The sequence below is a fragment of the Tamandua tetradactyla genome, chromosome 21 (assembly GCF_023851605.1).
Source record: "Tamandua tetradactyla isolate mTamTet1 chromosome 21, mTamTet1.pri, whole genome shotgun sequence".
Classification (NCBI taxonomy): domain Eukaryota; kingdom Metazoa; phylum Chordata; class Mammalia; order Pilosa; family Myrmecophagidae; genus Tamandua; species Tamandua tetradactyla.
Genome location: NC_135347.1, coordinates 6,245,371 through 6,265,164, shown reverse-complemented (window position 1 = coordinate 6,265,164; position 19,794 = coordinate 6,245,371). Strand labels below are relative to the sequence as shown.

At 35.3% G+C, this 19,794-nt stretch overlaps 1 protein-coding gene across 3 annotated transcripts in view; it reads left to right on the top strand.

Moving 5' to 3' along the window:
* Window positions 1-19,794, top strand: part of SRFBP1 (serum response factor binding protein 1) — a 71,304-nt gene that overhangs the window by 33,927 nt on the left and 17,583 nt on the right. For 2 of the 3 annotated variants that reach the window (XM_077138839.1, XM_077138837.1), the window contains one exon: window positions 11,196-11,267. The exons of the other annotated variant lie outside the window; for it this stretch is intronic. In XM_077138839.1, the coding sequence (XP_076994954.1) occupies window positions 11,196-11,267 (72 nt within the window). The remainder of the gene's footprint in view (window positions 1-11,195; window positions 11,268-19,794) is intronic. 3 annotated transcript variants of the gene reach the window in all.

The following is a 19,794-nucleotide window of genomic DNA, read 5'->3' as shown; positions in this document are numbered from 1 at the left end:
CATATTTATGTTTTTTATAAGGGTTGGGAAATTTTCCCCAATTATATCTTCATACAATCTTCCTAATCCTTTATTCATCTATTCTCCTTATAAACACCAGTGATTCCTTTATTCATGTTCCTTAGTCTCCATCATTTCCCTAGATTTGGTTGAGATTTTTCCATCTTTTAGGCCATTTGTTCTTATGTGTATTCAAATTCAGTAGCCCTCTCCTCTAGTTTGCTTATTCTTTCTTCTGCCTCTTCAAATCTGCTATTGTGTGTTTCTGTCTGTTTTATGTTTGATCTACAGTATTTTTCATTTCTGTAAGATCTGCTGTTTTTCTGTTTATTTTTTCAAATTCTTTATATCTTCTCTACTGTCTTTTTGATATCCTTTATGTGTTTAGCCAACCCCTTGAACTTATGTAGGAGATTTGTATCAATATCTTTGATTCATTGTTCAAAATTCTGTCTCCTCCAGGTTTTTAATTCGGTTGTTAGGCTTGGCCTTATCTTCTTACATCCTCATATGCTTAGTGATGTTTTGTTGATTTCTAGGCATTGGATTATCTCAATAAGGTTATTTTGAATGTTGATTTCCTTTGCTTGTTTAAGATTTTTTAATTGCTTGGGTTTGCATTGAAGGTCTGCTTTGGCACTTGATTTGTCCATAATTTCTAGCCAAACCAAGGCCAGGGAGGTGCATCTTCAGTTAAAGATCTGTTAAAGGCTGACAGAATGGCAGTTTGCCAGAGTGCACTTTCCCTGTCTTCCCAGGAGATGGTGCTTTTCAGCTATCTCTTCCCCTCAGCCCTGCCTCTCCCTGACTGAAGCTGTTGGCTGGGCAGGATGCAGATCAGATGAAAATCCAGTCAAGGCCCCAAGTCTCCACGTGCACTGAAAGCTGCCCACCACATGGGTTGGGAGTGGGTACTGTGCACCTCAGTGGATAATCTCCTTAAGGGCACGGCACAGTGAGTTTGGTGGTTCCCAGGCTCCCACATGGAATGACCTTGGACTATGGGAGAGTTTTAACTTCCCTTGCCCACAGCCAGACCCAGAAGGCCTGGTGTTGCAGTTATGCTCGCTCCCTCATCCCTGCCTCTCCACCATAGCATGAGTGGAGCCATGTCTGTTGGCTCCCGAGTTTCCATACAGGAACTCTTGGCTATGGAACTTAGATGAAGGATCTCCCCGTCTGGCTGCAGAATGAAAATGTGGGAGCGCACTGGTCCTTCAGCCCTGCTCCAGCCTTCCAATAGCAGCCTGCCACAGGTGTCATCATGATTGAATAAACTCACCCTGTCTCACCCAATCATAGTTTCTCAACTTTTTCAGCCAGGTCTTCCCTATATAATGTAGAAGTCCCTTTCTGGTCTCCCATACCTTGGAACCATTATCCAAGTTGTTTTCTGTGTTTTTCTACTTACCTTTCTACTTGTTCCACAGTGGAGGGGTGATCTCTGCCTAGTCTATTCTGCCATCTTCCTGGAAATCAGTCCCCTTGCCAAATTTTGGAACTATATTTTATATAAATTCAAAGATAACATGGCCCTGGTATAAATTGGTATAGGTTCTTTAAGCTATTAGCACATGGAAATATAATTAACAAACAAGTATGAATTTTCTTAATAGTATGTACCCTTAAAAAGATTACTGGAAATGTGGAAGCTCTCAGAGAAAATAGGTTGACTTTCTTCAGACTTTGAAAGACTGTCCCTTATTCTTTTACTTAAAGACGATTTCCTTTTAAAAACCCCCCGTGTTCCCTATAACACATCCCTGAACTTAGGCATGATTCCAGTCTGGCTCAGTCTCCTGTTATGATTTTCCCCAAGGCCCTTTGAATTTCCTAGTTCACTTATTGTGGGAGGTTGGAGTAAGAGATGTGGCCTGTAATTATCACGTTTGAGTTTTTGTTTGCTTGTTTGTTTTCCCTTTTAACTCTTTGAAGCTGGGCAAGAAAAACTAAATTTGCAAATGTTTATGGATAAAAACGTTTAAAAGCAAAAATGATAATATAATAAATTCATTTGTGCCAAGCTCTAACTTTGCCTTCTTTTCACTTGACATATGGAATAAACCAAATGATAATACCTGCATACCTCTTACGCTCATTATTTAATTTTACTCCTATTCCTTCACATACTGTCCTGAGAAGTCACACAGAAATAGAATGGTTTTAAGTATTTTATTTACTCCTTATAAATTTGCCCTTTTAGGGTAATCTTTAGATTTTATTTCAAAAGCAGCCAGCTATTTTGTTGGAAGGGAATCACCAGTGAAAAGATACAATTTTTTTCTGATTTATTCTTTAGAATGTAGATGTGTTCTATGTAGAATCTTCAAACTGATGTAATTGCTCTGTCTCTCATTTTCTGTACCTGTCTCTTTGAACATGACAGGAGTGAGTAATTTTCTGGGCCATGAACACTTTAGATGCTTTTATTTGTCATAAAACATGTGCTCATGTTTAGTCACATGGCTTATATAAGCAATTTTGTCCTATTTTCTAAATTTCTCTTGTGAGAGATAGAACTGTATAGTGACAAGATGGTTCACAGCTTCATTTCACTAAATTAATTGATAATGCCTATGCTTAATTAATGTCTTTTAAAAATGAAATGCAAATCTTTGGACTATTGAACTGTACAAAAAATATCTGTCTATATAGAGAGATAGGTAGATAGGTTTCTCAACGGAAGGAAGAAGAAGAGGCCGAAACTTGGTCAAAGAGCTTTATTGTGAAGCTGTGCACAGGTGGGCTGATGCCTAATATGGCAACAGCCCTGAACAGGAGAAGGAGTACAGACTATATAGGATGCTTGGCAGGGTAGGGGAAGGGAGATGGGTTTTCATTGTCTGGCTTGGAAGTAAGAAATTGGCAAGCTAAGCAGAGAGTTATTACAGCCTTGTAGCTGCTGGGGCTATAACTGCCAGGCCGGGGCTGTAAATACGGTAGGGAGGTAGTTGGAGAGGGGAATATTGCAGGAATGCAGCTACTAGAGGTTGGATGCAAGGACAACGGCCACGTGAGCAGGTGTAGGTTTGGCTTTACAAGGGGCCTTCTGAAAGTTATGGGTGGGGGGTGGGGGGGTGCTCAACCTAAGATATATATATTAACCTTTGTTCACCAAAATAGTAATTATTTTCATATCTTGATGAAAATGATTTATAGTTGAACGTTGCATTTCGTTTATATAAAGATTCAGTCTTTGACATGAAATTCAACTTGGAACTGAAGTGAGACAGTACTATTTGTAGACATTTAGTAATTCTTTAACTGACTGCCAACAAAAACCTAGCACCAATAAAATTTTCTAGTAAACCTACTTTTTTAAAAAATAATATCACCCTCCTATTCAGAAACCTAAATTAGAATCACGTACAATGTTATACTGTTATACTTTATCAAAATTATTGGTGAATATTAAAAGCTTTTTCATCAATTGGTTACTCATTCTGTTCCATTTTCTATCTTAATACTGCAAATACAGTATCTCCCACACGTGCTTTATATAATCCTCTTTTTATGTCTCTGTAGGTTTATCTGATAACAAGGCAACATTCATCACCACAGAATACACACATTTGCAAAAACCAGAACACATCATTGTCACAACTTCCCCAATCTCTAAAACAGTGATTTTGTTGCAGAAGGGGAGTACATGTGTGAGGGCATATATCATAATGAACAGGACATTTGTGCAATTTGAAAAAACTCCCCGAGTAATTTGGCTGTATTACTATGCTGCACAGTCGTCATTGTCCAGATGGCGTTATGACCTTAGATCATAAATTTGAATAGTTCTTACTATTTTGGCTGGAAAGGTAGGATTCAAGAAACAAAAGTTTTAGCTGTAATTATTTAGTTCTGCACTTTGCTATAAGAGTTTACACACTTTTATATAATGTTATCACAGAGCCATTCTCATACCTTAAGGCTTTATTTCAAGTTCAGCAAAAATGTATTAGGTCTGAACTCTGTGTGCCACATACTCAACTAGTTATAGAAATATATAAATGAATTTGGTGCCTGTCTTGAAAAGTTTATAAGTCTAATGAAGGACTTGGACGTGTAAACAGAGAGCATCATCATCGTGTGGGAAATACTGGTAAATGCCTTGGAGAAAAGGCAGTTATCAGGTATTACTGCTTGGAGATTCAAGGAAGGCTTCCTGTAGCACAAAGCTGAATCACAAAGGTAAATGAAACCTAAGTTGTAGGATGAGAAAATTAAGTTTATATTGCTTTTGTTTTGGGGAATTTCTATAGACTCGGGAAATACAAAGTTTTTAGATATTTTACCAGTTTCTTTACATCAACTTGTGTGATTAGTGTGATACTGATTTAGATTCATATTTCAACGTGGACAAGAGTAAAGGTTAACTGTTTTTTTAATTTATTTAATTTTTTTTTAATCTTATATAAAGGACATAGTTATTTAATGCCATAGTTCCTGAACAGGAGTTATGGTTACTGTCTGGTCTAGTTTATGCTGTACCCAATTTTGCCCATTTTTAATTGGGTTACTTGTCTTTTTGTTGTTGTTGAGTTGGATCTCTTTATATATTCTGGATATTAAACCCTTGTCGTTTCCAAATACTGTCTCCCATTCCGTAGGCTTTCTTTTCACTTTCCTGACCAAGTCGTTTGATGCACAAAATTGTTTAATTTCGAGGAGATTCATTTATCTATTTTTTTCTTTCATTGCTTGAGCTTTGGGTATAAGGTCTAGGAAACTACCTCCTAACAAAAGATTGTTAAGATAATGCCTACGTTTTCTTCTAAATGTTTTATAATCTTAGCTGTAATATTTAGATCTTTGATCCATTTGGATGTTTTGATCCATTTTTAATTAATTATTGTATATGGTGTGAAGAGGTTTCTTCTTTCATTCTTTTGGGTGTGGATATCCAGATCTCCAAGCACCATTTGTTGAACAGAGTACTCTCTCCTAGTTGAGTCGATTTCACACCTTATCAAAGATCACTTGTCCATACATCAGAGTGTCCACTCTGAACACTCAATTTGATTCCATTAGTCAGTACATTAACCAGTATCATGCTGTTTTGACCACTGTAGCTTTGTAATATGTTTAAAATAGTGTGAGATCTCCCACTTCAGTTTTTTTTCTCAAGATAGTTTTAGCTATTAGAGCACGCTACCCTTCCAAACAAATTTGATAATTGGTTTTTCTGTTTCTGCAAAGTAAGTTGTTTGGCTTTTAATTAGTATTGCATTGAGTCTAAAAATCAATTTGGGTAGAATTGACATTTTAACTATATTTAACCTTCGAATCCATGAACATGATATGTATATCCACTTATTTAGTTCCTCCTAGATTTCTTTTAGAAATTTCTGGTAGAGTTCTGCAAAGATGGCAGAATAGGGCAGATCAGGCTCAGCCCTGCTCCAAGGAAAAGTTAGAGAAGGAAAGGGAGGACTACTGAGATGGCAGTTCAAGAGTGCAGTTGACCTGGGATTATCTTCTGCACCACATACGGCCCTGGTTACAAAAGCTGAAAAACTGAGAAGCAGAGAATGGGAGCCTAACACGAAAGCCCGGCACCCATAGGAGTGCATGGATGGGGAGACGGGGACTAGGTAGTAAGCCAAGGCACATTCCTTGAATGCGCTACTCTTATCAGTGCAGCCCTGCAACCCACAACTCACCCCACACACCTGAGCTGTGTCACTCGGCCCCACTCCCCACGCTCCAAGCACCCTCACCCTACCAACCCCAAGTGCATATACCTGCCCCACACCTTCACCCCAAGTGCAGCCCAACCCATCTCTCCTGTACCCCTTTCAAGCACTACCTCCCTTCCCTGCTCCCTGCAAACTGTCACCAGGGCATAAAGGCTGTGTGTGCTTACCTCCATACCCAGGCTACATCTGCCTGCTGCCCATAGTGTCGCATAGCCTCATCCCACACCCCCTGTGCTCTGTGCATCAGTTTACAACATTCCTAGACCCGTGCATGCACTCGGCTTCCAGTCACATCCTTCAGCTTTGAGACCATCAAATTATGGCACTCCTAAACCCGCACTTGGGCACGACCCTCAGTCACACATACCAGCTCTGGGAAAGCACTGACCTGCGCAGCCAGGTCACCCCAGCCAACCCACTACCATAGCTCTGCACATGCACATAAAGGGCCCCACACCCTGGACCAGCACATACCAGGGTTATACCCCCCCAGATATGTGTACCCTCACAGCTACATCCTCTGTGACCAGTGTGCACACATGTTCACAAGCACAGCCAGACAGAAAATCAACAAGGAAACAGAGAAATTAAACAACTAGATAAATGAATTAGACCTAACAGACATATACAGGTCATTGCACCCCAAAACACAAGGATATACATCCTTCTGTAGTGCCTATGGAACATTCTCCAGGATAGATCATATGCTGGGGCACAAAACAGGTTTTTATAAATTTAAGAACATTGAAATTATTCAAGGCAATTTTTCTGATCGCAGTGGAATGAAGCTAGATCTCAATAACCATCAAAAAGCAAGAACATTCACAAATATGTGGAGATTAAATAACACACTCTAAAAAACCAGTGGGTTAAAGAAGGAATTGCTTGAGAAATCAGTAGCTATCTTGAGACGAATGAAAATGAGAATACAACTTATCAGAAGTTATGGGATGCTGCAAAGGTTGTGCTGAAAGGGAAGTCTGTTGCCCTAAATGCCTATATTAAAAAACAAGAAACAGCAAAAATTGAGGACTCACCTGGAGGAACTTGAGAAAGAACAACAAACTAACACCAAAGCAAATAGAAGAAGAAGAAATAACAAAGATTAAAGCAGAGATAAATGAATGGGAGAACAAAAGAATAGTAGAAAGAATCAGTAAAACCAAAAGTTCGTTCTTTGAGAAAATCAATAAAATTGATGGGCCACTAGCAAGACTAACAAACAAAGAGAGAGGATGCAAATAGAATCAGAAATGAGAAGGAGTGTGTTACCAGAGACCCTGAAGAAATAAAAGAAATCACAACAGGATGCTGTGGACCAACTATATGCTAACAAACTAGACAACTTAGATGAAATGGACAAATTCCTAGAAACACACAAACAGCCTACACTGACTCAGGAAGAAATAGAAGATCTCAACAAACCAATCACAAATAAAGAGATGCAATGACTCATCAAAATCTTCCTACAAAGAAAATCCCAGGGCCAGATGGCCTCACAGGGGAATTTTATCAAATATTTCAGAAAGAACTAACACCAGTCCTGCTCAAACTTTTAAAAAAAATTGAGGCGAAAGGAACTCTACTTAACTCATTTTATGAAGCTAATATCATTTTAATACCAAAACCGGGTAAAGATGCTATGAGAAAGAAAGACTACACCAATCTCGCTAATGAACATAGATTCAAAAATTCTCAGCAAAATATTAGTCAATCAAATCCAAGAACACATTAAAAGAATTATACACCACGACCAAGTGGGTTTTTACCAGGAATGCAAGGAGGGTTCAACACAAGAAAATCAGTTAAATACAGCACATTAAAAAATCGAAACAAAAAAATCACATGATCATCTTAATTGATGCTGAAAAAGCATTCGACAAAATTCAACATCCTTTTCTGATAAAACGCTTCAAAAGACAGAAATCAGAGGTAAAACTTGCTCGGTATGATAAAGGGTATATATGAAAAACTGATAGGCAGCATCATGCTCAATGGAGAGAGACTGAAAGTTTTCCCCTAATGTGTTAGTTAGATTCAGTTGTCAACTTGGCCAGGTGAGCATACCTAATCTTGTTGCTGCGGACATAAGCCAACGGTACGTGAACCTCATCTGTTGCCAATTAACATCTGCAGTCGGCTAGGAGGCGTGTCTGCTGCAGTGAGTGACTGGTTTGACTTAATTGGCTGGTGCTTAAATGAGAGATTGCAACGTAACACTGCTAAGCAGCTCAGCATTCCTCATCTCAGCACAAGCAGCTCAGCCCAGGCCTTTGGAGAAGTCACCCCGGGGAAAGTTGTTGGAACCCAGGGGCCTGGAGAGAAGACCAGCAGAGACCATCCTGTGCCTTCCACGTAAGAAAAGAGCCTCAGTGGAAAGTTAGCTGCCTTTCCTCTGAAGAACCAACAAAATAAATCCCCTTTTATTAAAAGCCAATCCGTCTCTGGTGTGTTGCATTCCGGCAGCTAGCAAACTAGAACACCTAAGATCAGGAATGAGACATGGATGCCCACTGTCACCATTTTTACTCAACATTGTGCTAGAAGTTCTAGCTAGAGCAATCAGGCAGGGCAAAGAAATAAAAGGCATCTAAATTGTAAAGGAAGACGTAAAATTTCCATTATTTGCAGATGACATGATACTAGGAAAATCCTGAGTAATCAGTAGCAAAGTTGCTTGAGCTAATAAACAAATTCAGCAAGGTGGCAGGATATAAAATTAATGTGCAAAAAATCATTTTTTGTCGCTTATCTTTTCTTTTGATTTCACTTGTGTCCCCAGGCCTCCTTCCTCTATCATTCTCACATTCAGCTTCACTCAGTGTTCTAACATTATTGTATTGCAGTTAGGTAGTATTGTGCTGGAGGGAAGTGCCTGAAAATGTAGAGCTGTGTTCCAGTAGCCATGTTTCTTGAAGATGATTGTATAATGATATAGCTTGCCCAGTGTGACTGCGTGATTGTGAAAACCTTGTGTCTGATGCTTCTTTTATCTACCTTATGGACAGATGAGTAAAACATATGGATTAAAAATAAATAAATAATAGGGGGAACAAATGTTAAAATAAATTTAGTAGATTGAAATGCTAGGGATCAGTGAAAGGGAGGGGTAAGGGATACGGTATGTATGAATTTTTTTCTGTTTTCTTCTTCTGAATTGATGCAGATGTTCTAAGAAATGATCATGATGATGAATATACAACTATGTGATTAAAAGATCATTGCTCTTTTGCTTTGTAAATATGTTACATTTTACAATAAAAATGTTTCAAAAATTGAAAAAAATCAGTAATGTTTCTATCTACAAGAAATGGACGAACTGAGGATTCATTTAAGGATAAAATTCCATTTCAAATAGCAACTAAAAGAATCAAGTATATGGGAATGAACTTATGGGGATGTAAAGGACTTTGTACACAGAAAACTGCATAACATTGCTAAAAGAAATCAAATAACATCTAATCTAATTAGGTTGAAAGACATTCCCTGCTCATGGATGTGAAGGTTAAATATAGTTAAGATGTCAATTCTACCCAAATTGATCTACAGATTCAACACAGTACCAATCAAAATTCCAACAACCTACTTTGAAGACTTGGAAAAGCTAGTCTAATTCATTTGGAAGGGAAAGAGACCCCAAATAGTTAAAAGTATCCTAAAAAAAGAAGAATAAAGTGAAAGGATTAACACTCCCTGACTTTAAAACCTATTATAAAACCACAGTGGTCAAAACAGCATGGTACTGGCACCAAGATAGAGGAACTGACCAATGGAATCAAATCAAGAGTACAGAAATAGACCACCAAATCTATGGTCAGCTGATTTTTGACAAGCCACCCAAATCCTCTGAACTGGCACAAAATAGTCTTTTCAGTGACTGGGTTTAGAAGAATTGAATATCAATAGTCAAAAGAATGAAGGAGAACTCCTACCTTACACCCTGTACAGCTGGATCGAACACCTAATATAAGAAGTAGCACCCTAAAGCTTCTAGAAGAAAATGTAAGGAAACATCTTTAAGACCTAATAATAGGAGGTAGCTTCCTAAACTTTGCACCCAAAGCACAAGAAAGCAACAAAAGAAAAAGTAGATAAATGGGAGCTCCTCAAAATCAAATGCTTCTGCACCTCAAAAGGCTTTGTCAGAAAGATGAAGAGACAGCTAACTCAATGAGAGAAAATATTTGGAGATCACATATCGGACCAAAATTTGATATCCTGGACAAAGAAATCATACAACTCAACAATAAAAGAATAAGCAACCCAATTATAAAATGGGCTGAAGATAGGAATAGGCATTTTTCTGAAGAGGAAATACAGATGGTCAAAAGCATATGAAGAGATACTCATTTTCATTGGCTATAAGGGAAATGCAGATCAAGACTACAATGAGATACCACCTCACGCCTATAAGAATGGCTGCTATTAAACAAACAGGAAACTATAAATATCGAAGATGATGTTGAGAAATTGGGATACTCATGCACTGCTGGTAGGAATGTATAATGGTGCAGTCACTGTGGCATACTGTTGGGCAGTTCCTTAGAGAACTAAATATCAAGTTTCCCTATGACCCAGCAATAGCACTACTTGGTATATACCCAGAAGAGCTGAAAGCAATGACACAAATAGACGTTTGCACACCAGTCACTGTTCATAGCAACAATATTCATAATCGCCAAAGATGTAAACAAACCAAGTGTCCATCAACAGACAAATGGATTAACAAAATGTGGTATATACATCTTTTGGTGTTGTTTTAAATTCAAGTATCTGATATTTTTCTTTCTGAACAGTACTGTATAAGAAACACATTAATGTTGTATTTTTCATGTACTTTAAAATAACTATTAAAATAGAGAATTTTTATTTTTGAATGATCTTAAATCATTTCTCATGAAGTGGAATGCATATCAAACTTAAATTTTAAAAGAAATGTTTAGAAGTGTGTAAACCACCTAAAGCTGTCATATAAACATAACCAGTACTTTTCTACTTTTCTGGGTTTCTTAATTTTCCAAAATAAGTCTCAGTTAATTCCTTGCATAACCGAATAAGTATTTTGTGGCTTAGTTATTTTTAAGCAATTAAAATTAAGAACTTGTCTATGAATCTCTTCATTTTCTGTAAATTGACAGATTGAAATGTCAGAATAATCACAAGTTATCTTTAAGGAGTTTTAAATTAACATTTTAAATTATTTTAATCTTATTTCCATTTCAATATGTATTTATTAATTCTAGAGATTTTATGGCACACTTGAATTTTATGACCTCCAAGAAATCTGAGTATTATTGTCTTAAGAGTATTAGGTCTTAAAGTCATTTTGCTATGCCTTTTTTGATAGTATGATAATTCTTACTGTGATAGGAGTTACTTGAGTTTATTGTTCTAAAAATTAGGATTGTATTAAGTTTTTGAAAACAATGCATGGAAAAGGATTTAACTCAAAATAATTAGTTGGATTTACAACTAAAAGTATTTTGTTTTGTTCTTTCACAGGAATTGAAACCTGATGTAGTAACTAAATCTGCTCTTGGTGATGATATTGACTTTGAAAAAATCTGCAAAATGGTATATCTGCAATTCATTTATTTGTCTTATGAAAAGTTCCTTATTTATTGCTTATTTTTTTCTTGTCACCTTTCTCCTTGAAGAGAAAACTTATCAAAAAGCCATTTACTATGATTGTATTATGATTTTTCCCCACTTGAGCTCTAAAATTTCTACTGAAAAATATTTTTATGGTTTTCTTCTCTGCAGTATCACACCTCAGAGTTTCTTGAAAGTATGTTAAATTTAATATGCATTTTAATGTGTCAGATAACAATTAGCCCATTAATCTTACTAGTTAGAACAAAGAATCTTTATTATTCTTTGCAAACATTTTTATGAATATCTCATTTAATTCTTGCATTCACGCTGTGAAAGATTATTTTTACCCCTTTTTTACAAATTAGGAAACTGAAGGTCAGAAAGATTTAGATGAGATGTCTAAGGCTATATAGCACTATTAAATGACAAAGTCAGGACTTTCACTCAGATCATTTGCTTTACCACTCCTTTTTATTTATTTATTTTTCACTGTTTACCCCTTTTCATTTCCATCACTCTTTTTTTTTCGAATTTTTTAAATGCAGTTGTATTGAGGTATATATATATTCACCTACTATATATTCCATCCAAAGAATAGAATCAGTGACACCCCCATTATCTATTTACTTATTAACTTTTTATCTTTATTTTATTACTCATATGCTCATATAGTGGATAAAGGGAATATCTGTTACAAGGTTTTTTCAGTCACATATTCACACAATAAAAGCTATATAGTTATACAGTCATCATCAATAATCCATCTACTGGATTACATGTAGTTCAACGGTTTCAGGTATTTCCTTCTAGCTATTCTAATACACTAGAAACTAAAAGGGAATATCTATCTATCTATATAATGCATAAGAATGACCTCAACTCTATTTGAAATCTCTTAGCTGCTAAAATGTTGTTTTCTTTGATTTCTTGACCCCCTTTTGATCAAGAAGTCATTCTTAATCACACGATACCAAGGTCAGGCTCATCCCTGGGAGTCATGTCCACATTGCCAGGGAGACTTAGACCCCTGGGAGTCATGTCCCACATAGGTCCATCCACTCTTTTCATTCTGTGTGAGATGACTCTACTTTAGAACAGTTTTAGGATTCATTGATTGTTCCTATTGCTTTTCTCTTCTCGCTTTCATTGAATTTTGCTCTAATTTGTTATTATTTCTATCTTCTTACTTTGTATTTAATTTGCTGTTTTTCTAACTTCTTAGTGTGGGAGCCTATATTACTAATTCAAAACCTTTCTTCTTTTCTAATAGAAACATATAATACCATAGAATTCCCCCCAAGAACTATTTTAACTGTGTCCCATAAACTTGGATATGTTGTATTTTCATTTTCTTTAAGTTTAAAACGTTTTTAATTTCCCTTGAGATATCCTCTTTGGCCCATGATATTCAGAAGTGTGTACATGGTAAGTAAATAGAGGAGATAAAAAGGAATCAGGCAACAGATTCTCAGTTAACCCAATAGAATACAGAAAAGAGGATGAAGAAACAAAGCAAAGAACAGATGAAACAAACAAAACATCTAAAATCTAGGTATAGTCACATTTAACTTTTCACTCTTTTCAACTCTAGTGGAGGGGTTTTGGTGGGAGGAAATTATATTCCCAATTAAACAAAACAGGAAAATAAAACTCAGAGGTTAATATATTTAACTATATAAACTAATTTCTTACTGTCGGCTTTTATTGAATGTCCTAAATATGTTTAACTTGTAGGAGGGAATATTTAGATTTAGAAACATGCATTATGAAAGAATACTTGGAGACAACTGCATAGTTCTTACTCTTCTTTTCTAACACACCTAGAAGGTAATTACCAGATAACTCATATCTCAGTAGTTCATGGCAGTAAATATTAATTGTCTTCCCAGGGATTTGAGAGAGTGTTAAATATTAGAATCTCAAAAGCTGAGAATATCTGTTTCAGGAGGAATTCAGGCATCAATGATGTGGTTGGACTGGATGTTTTTAAGGTCTGTTCTAGCCTTAACATGCTCTGATTCTTCTACATTTTTGTAGACAAGGACTCACTTCTTTACAATTAATTGATATTGGACATGTTAAAATATATTGTAAGGAGGCCAGAATATGAAGATGTGTTCTTTGTTTGAGAGGAAGAGGGGTATTTGTTGTTATCATTATCTTCAGAAAAACACCAAAGTCATGAGAATGATTTTACACCATCTTTATTTTATACTAGCATGATTTTACAGTAAATATTCCATAGGATTCATTCATAATAAAGAAAAAATTTTAGCACTATTAGTTTTAAATTTGTGTCTAGTCTATCTCAGACAAAATGAATGACATGTTGAATAAAATAGTGATAATTGTATAGAATATGGCAATATGTATGTTATATTCTACCCTTTTGATTATTTCCTGCATACTTTTCTTTCTATCATATTATTGACTCCCAGTGGCTTTGCAGTATTAAAAGGGCAGGTTTTTGTAACTGCTTTTCTTATTAGAGTGTGATTCATCTTGGCCTCTGCTTGCCCAGAATTTATTACAGGTACATGGAGTTCATCATAATTTTCTGGTATTATAATTATGATTATATTGTTTTATTCTACTTTGTTATTGTATGGTTGGTCTTCCTCAGTTGACCTAAACATCGGTCTGTATTTTGGGAGTAGCACACTTAAAGATTGGTCTTCTTTTGGAAATAAGAGCCAATGGAAGGTGTAATTGGAATTTAAGGTGTTTTAATTAAAGATAAACAACACATTTCCTAAGAGCAGACCTGATGATTTAGGGAACATATAGCAGTTATGGTGTCCTCCTTCCTTACAAAAGCAGAAAGGAAGTAATAGTAACTACACATACTCCTACCAAAAGCTACTGCTTTCTTTAGTTGATCCAGAAATGTTTAGCTTGAATGATTAAAATTTCTGTTAACATTTAAATGAAGCAAGCAGAAGACATAACATTTGTTCTCTGTTTCATTTGTGCTTGTCATGCTCCATAGTAATGGTTGCATATAACATTTCATATAGCTGTACATACATATTAACTTTGCCATTAACCTTATTAATTTCCACATGAAACTGTGTTAATAATATATGCCCAGTTTTCAGTCTTATTTTTGTTTTGCTTTGATTTGGTTTGGTTTTCTTTACTTCTTCTACCTTAGAAACAATCAGATAAAGTAAAGGGCAGTGTAGTTTTTTTCTTTTTTTTTTTTTGCATGGGCAGGTACCGGGAATCGAACCCGGGTCTCTGGCAAGACGGGTGAGAACTCTCCCACTGAGCCACCGTGGTCCGCCCAGCAGTATAGTTTTGTACTACAGTTTTTCTGTCTTGTGGCTAATATTCCATTTATCTGTATTCAGCATTTAACTTAAAAAATCTCAGTTGAGTTGATGTACTTGAAACTTGAAAATGTTTTATCACCTCCTACGTATCACTGTCCTCAGTTTCCCAGAATTCTGGTTCAGCTGAAATGTTTTCAATGAATACAAATATTTGTGCTGATTGATAGCTTTAGATAAAACCTAGAATTGAAATTAAGTCCAATTAATATTAAAAGCAGTACAACTAGCATTCTACCTTGGCCAGTTGATTTGGCGTGGATTTATTTGTAGGCAGCATTTCAAAGGAATTAAGCATTATATGCGAAGAGATCTTTTTTACTTTTAGCCTGTTGTTTACATTCACAGGTATAGTCTCAAATTCTTTTCAAAATTGAACACTGAATACTTTTGTGTTCTCAATACTCATGCCAAATAAAATTTTTCCATTAAAAGATAAAGTGTTTTCCCTTTTGTATTTAATTTATTTAAAATGGAAGTGGCTGGAGTTGTGTGAAAACCACAGTTTCCTAAGAATTTTCCATGGCAAACATTGTGTCAACTTTAAAAAGGAAAATTGTGGTTTCCCTTCATACCTCCTAATATTGTGGAGACTATTTCATGCAGGTGTAAAAACTGTTCACAGAGACTACTTAGGCTTTTAAGTTTCAAAATAAATTTATTTCACTTTAAGATGTTATCACTGTATTTTGATTCCTTCTATATACCTTTATAACATTTTCTCTCATCTATGATTTTTATCATATTCTGCCTTATATTTGATATTTGTACATTTATTTTAGCTCTTTAAATTAGAGGGAGATTGTGAGCCCCAAAACATAAAGATCATGTTTTTATGTCATTGTATAAGATCCTTCCTTCACATCGAGAGACTCAATAGATAGAGGGAGATTGTAATTCAGAAAGAAAAATAGAAAAGGAGAGAAATAAAGAGAGGAAAAGGGATTGAAATTTTTCTTGGCAAAGGCTGTGCTCTTCATTCTTGTGATTCCTGCCTTCAGCTCAGTGCCTTAAGCAAAATGCAAACGTTATCTCAAAATACAGCAGAGATCGTTTCCGGTGCCTACCCAGGCAAAAAAAAGAAAAAGAAAAAAAAAAAACAGCAGAGACCCAAAACACTACCAAAGTTATGAACTTGGGGCCACTTGTTAAAAGGCTTTTGTTTTTATGTGTACACTTCATTCTTTTCAAAAAGATGTGAGAGGGACTTTATGCAATTTGTAGTAGAGATATTTCTGGAGTCAGGTAACAGATGAGGGAAAGTTATCTCAAATAGTTTAAAAGAAAACTAGTCTAGAACAGTAGCCTGGATGCAGAAGCCAGATTTTGAGTTCCAGCTTGTTCCTGCCTGGTGAGAGAATCTTGAAATCAACTCTGGACTGTTAGTCTGGTAGATATAATCATTGATATATGTGCCCTTTAATTATTAAAATATGAATTTAAAAATAAAAATGAAGGGTTTTCTAATTGATTTCTTAAAAATAAAATGAAAAAATAAAAGCTTGAAGTGTTAAATTTGACATGTTTACTGAGGAAAAATAAAAGTATCTAAACACTTTGTTATAATTTATAAAATTTGATATTTTTAATTTTTTTTTTTTTTTTTTTTTTTTTTTTTTGCCTGAGCAGGCACCTGGAATTGAACCCGGGTCTCCGGGCATGGCAGGCGAGAACTCTGCCTGCTGAGCCACTGTGGGCCGCCCTAAAATTTGATATTTTTAAACTATGACTTTTTTTCTTTAAATCAGACATTTTAAGAAGTACATATGTAACATTTTCTTTAGTCTTTTAGGAATGGAAAATTAAACTCCTAGTATTTATAAAGCATGTAACTGACATGACAATAGCAAGTTTTCCATTTACATAGTTTTTTCCCCATTAAGATTATTTTTCTCCTAGAGAACCTAGCCTTTCCAGAACACACAGAAGGATCAAAGGTTATGGTAGAGTTATACAGTGAAGATAGGATTTAATAAATGAATATGATCACTGGATCATTAAATTAATATCTCTTTTAGTCTCCAGTATTTTAGAGCAGCTAGAAGTAAAAACCTAAAATTGTAGAATTGTAACCCATATCTAACTCTGAAATTGTTCTACAGCTAATTGTGATGCTGTGCTTTGAAATTTATTGCCTTTTTGTATATATGTTATTTTCACGAAAAAAATTGATTGTGATGTTAAAAAAATATGCCTTCTAGCCTCCTATATTCTGGAGCACCTGGAAGGAAAAATCTGGGAGGATCATATGGCAGCCCATGACAAATTCTGAATCTGTCTTGTAACTACTTGTTGAAGAGTACTTTGGAAAGTATTGCTTTTTTATTTCTTTGCTTTGTATATATGTTATATTATACAATAAAAAGGTTATATAAGAAAAAAGATATTTTTCTGTTATCAAAATCATGAGGAACCAGATTTGCAAATCATTAACACACATCAAGAACAAATATCAATTAATTAAAACCAGCTAGCAGCTAAATATAAAGAATTTTGAAGGACTAGATACAGTCTAAGAATTTATAACTAGTCTCCTACAATGCATTCTGTTTACATATACTTTAAGTAAATACTTAACTTTCATTTCAGTTCTCATTATTATAATTAATCATTGTGTTATAGTAATATATTTTAATTAGTACTTAACGGGTAGCATGCCTGTCCTTTTAGGATAAGAATTTGGATTCACTTCTAAGAAGTGTTTGTTGATAATATCCCTGTTATTATGAACTTGCCCTCTAAAGATCCCTTTTAGTTTCTGGGAATTTCTACATTCTAATCAGTGTTGCCTTGCCACTAGGTCTGTGACTTCAGGCAAATCACTTAACCATCTCTGGTTCTCTTTTTTTTTTTTTTCTTTTGGCATGTGCATGCACCGGGAATCACTCCGGCATGGCAGGCGGGAGCATCACTGTTGCCCACCCCTCTGGTTCCCTTTCTGATTTTGCTTTTTTTCATTTCTGTAATAAAGAGCCTTCCCAGGTCCGATATTCTAGTAATACATTTTAGCCCCCCTTCAAAGTCCTTATTGCGTCAGATATAAAGGTGACTGTTATTCTTTCAGTGTTTAGATTTGTTTTGCAAAGAAAGAAATGTTTCACACATCATGTACCGTCTAATACTTAGCAAAGCTTTTATGGAATTCCTATACTGTATTTATATATATATATGATATATATAATAATATATATATTATATATAGTTAAGTATTCTTAAACAACTCAGACATTTTTATTATTTCAGTATAACAGAAGTATTTCTTTCTCCACTTCTTTATAAAATTTCCAATATATAAAAATTAGAAGCAGTAAGTATATTTTGAAATGTTTAGACTCCAAGTGGAAATATAATACATTGGTATGCCACATACCTACAAGACAGCATTTTTGTTGAACAAATTTTGAGCTAAATGAATAAGAACTTGAGAAGCCATTTATTTTCAATTCATTGTTCTTAAACAAGGCAACAAATTTAATGTCAACTATTGTTGAGGACATGGACACTGTCTACAGTAAAAACTAGGTTTTGTTCATATTGTTGTTCTTTTTACAGTTAAATGTTCTGGTGTTGTGAGGATTAAAATGCTACCTCTGCACTGAATAACAAATTGTTTCTAATAAATAAGACAGAACCTCAAATTATGTCACCATTCTGGAAGCACACTTATTGTTATTACGAGTTGCCTTTGGGGACAGATCTGTAATCGCAGTGTTTTTTATTCAAATTAAACTTTTAAACGTTCCGGGCCTACTGAATTTGTTTTTTTTTAAATTTTGCCACCCTACCGTCCAGTTATACTTACACATAATTTAGAGCAGGCATCACACATTTTCCAGAGAGTAAATATTTTGTGCTTTGCAGGCCATATGGTCTCTGCTATGACTACTTAACTATGTCACTGTGGCATGAGAGCAGCTATAGACAGTACGAAATGAGCAAGCTTAGCTGTATTCCTGTAAAACTTTATTTAAAAAGTCAGGCAACATACCAGTTCTGGCCCTGTGGGCCAAAGTTTACCAACCCTTGATTTTGAAAATCAAATATTTCTGTAAGGTTTGTTTGTTTTGGGGATGGAGGTGGTATGTGAAAATGGTACACTTGCAACTTTACTTGATTTTTGTTTATTCCTATATCATTTTGTATATTAGTACTCTCTTAACTTTTCAACTTTAAGTACTAGATATTGATTTCCTGCTATGGAAGATGGGGATTTGTATCTCTTTCTTCCTCCAGTCCCTATGTCATATATGTACCCTTCCTATTCTTTCCATCCTCCTTTGGTCAAATTTAGATTAAATGAGCATGTCAGTTGTAATGAGAGATAATTATATTTTCCTTTTGTGCATAATAGTTTTATTTGCTGTAGTTCGTTAGTGTTGTTGTGTTTATTCCATTAGTTTTTTAACTTATCACTAATTTAACACCAAACTCTCCTGGTTATTGAAATCTCCTCTCAAAATACTCAGAAACATCCCCGGATCTCCTGCATTATTATCATCCTGGGAATTTCCTTTACCTACATCTCCTATTTTTCTTATCGTAGCTTTTCTTTCTTATTCTCAGTCTTCTGTCTTTCCTCATTTTAGTGGAGCCAGTAGTTTCTTGGGCAAAAAGGTGCAAGGGATGTAAACTTTTTAAAAATCTGAAGGTATTCTTATTCTTCCCTGAGTGTTTAATTCTAGTAAAAAATCGTTTTTCCTAACTAGAACCATTGGTTACTGTATTGTCTTCTGACTCCAGATTTGCTATTGTGAAGTCTGAAACTACTCTTATTCTAGAGTCCTTTGTGTGTGGGTAGGTGTGTTTATGTTTATGCAACTTGATAGTTTTTCTCCAAAAGTTTGTAGACACAAATATTCTGATGTGATTCTCTGTTTTCATATATTGTGTTGAGTCTTTTCAGCCTGAAAAAACATGTCCTTCTTTGGGTTTCTGTGTTCTGGTTCTTGATACGTTTTCTACAAAACCCAAGCAAGCATGATTGACCCATACTTTCAGTAACCCGGCTAGTCACCGAATGACCCAGTAGACTTCCTTCCTAGTATCTCTCATATTTCTTTCTGAGGTAGATGAATTGGATAAGTAACCCTGTGTTACATCAGGAAAACCCAGCAGGGGGCCAAAGAAGCAGAAGGATTGACTTTCTTAGGGAAGGTTGGATAAAGAATATGTTT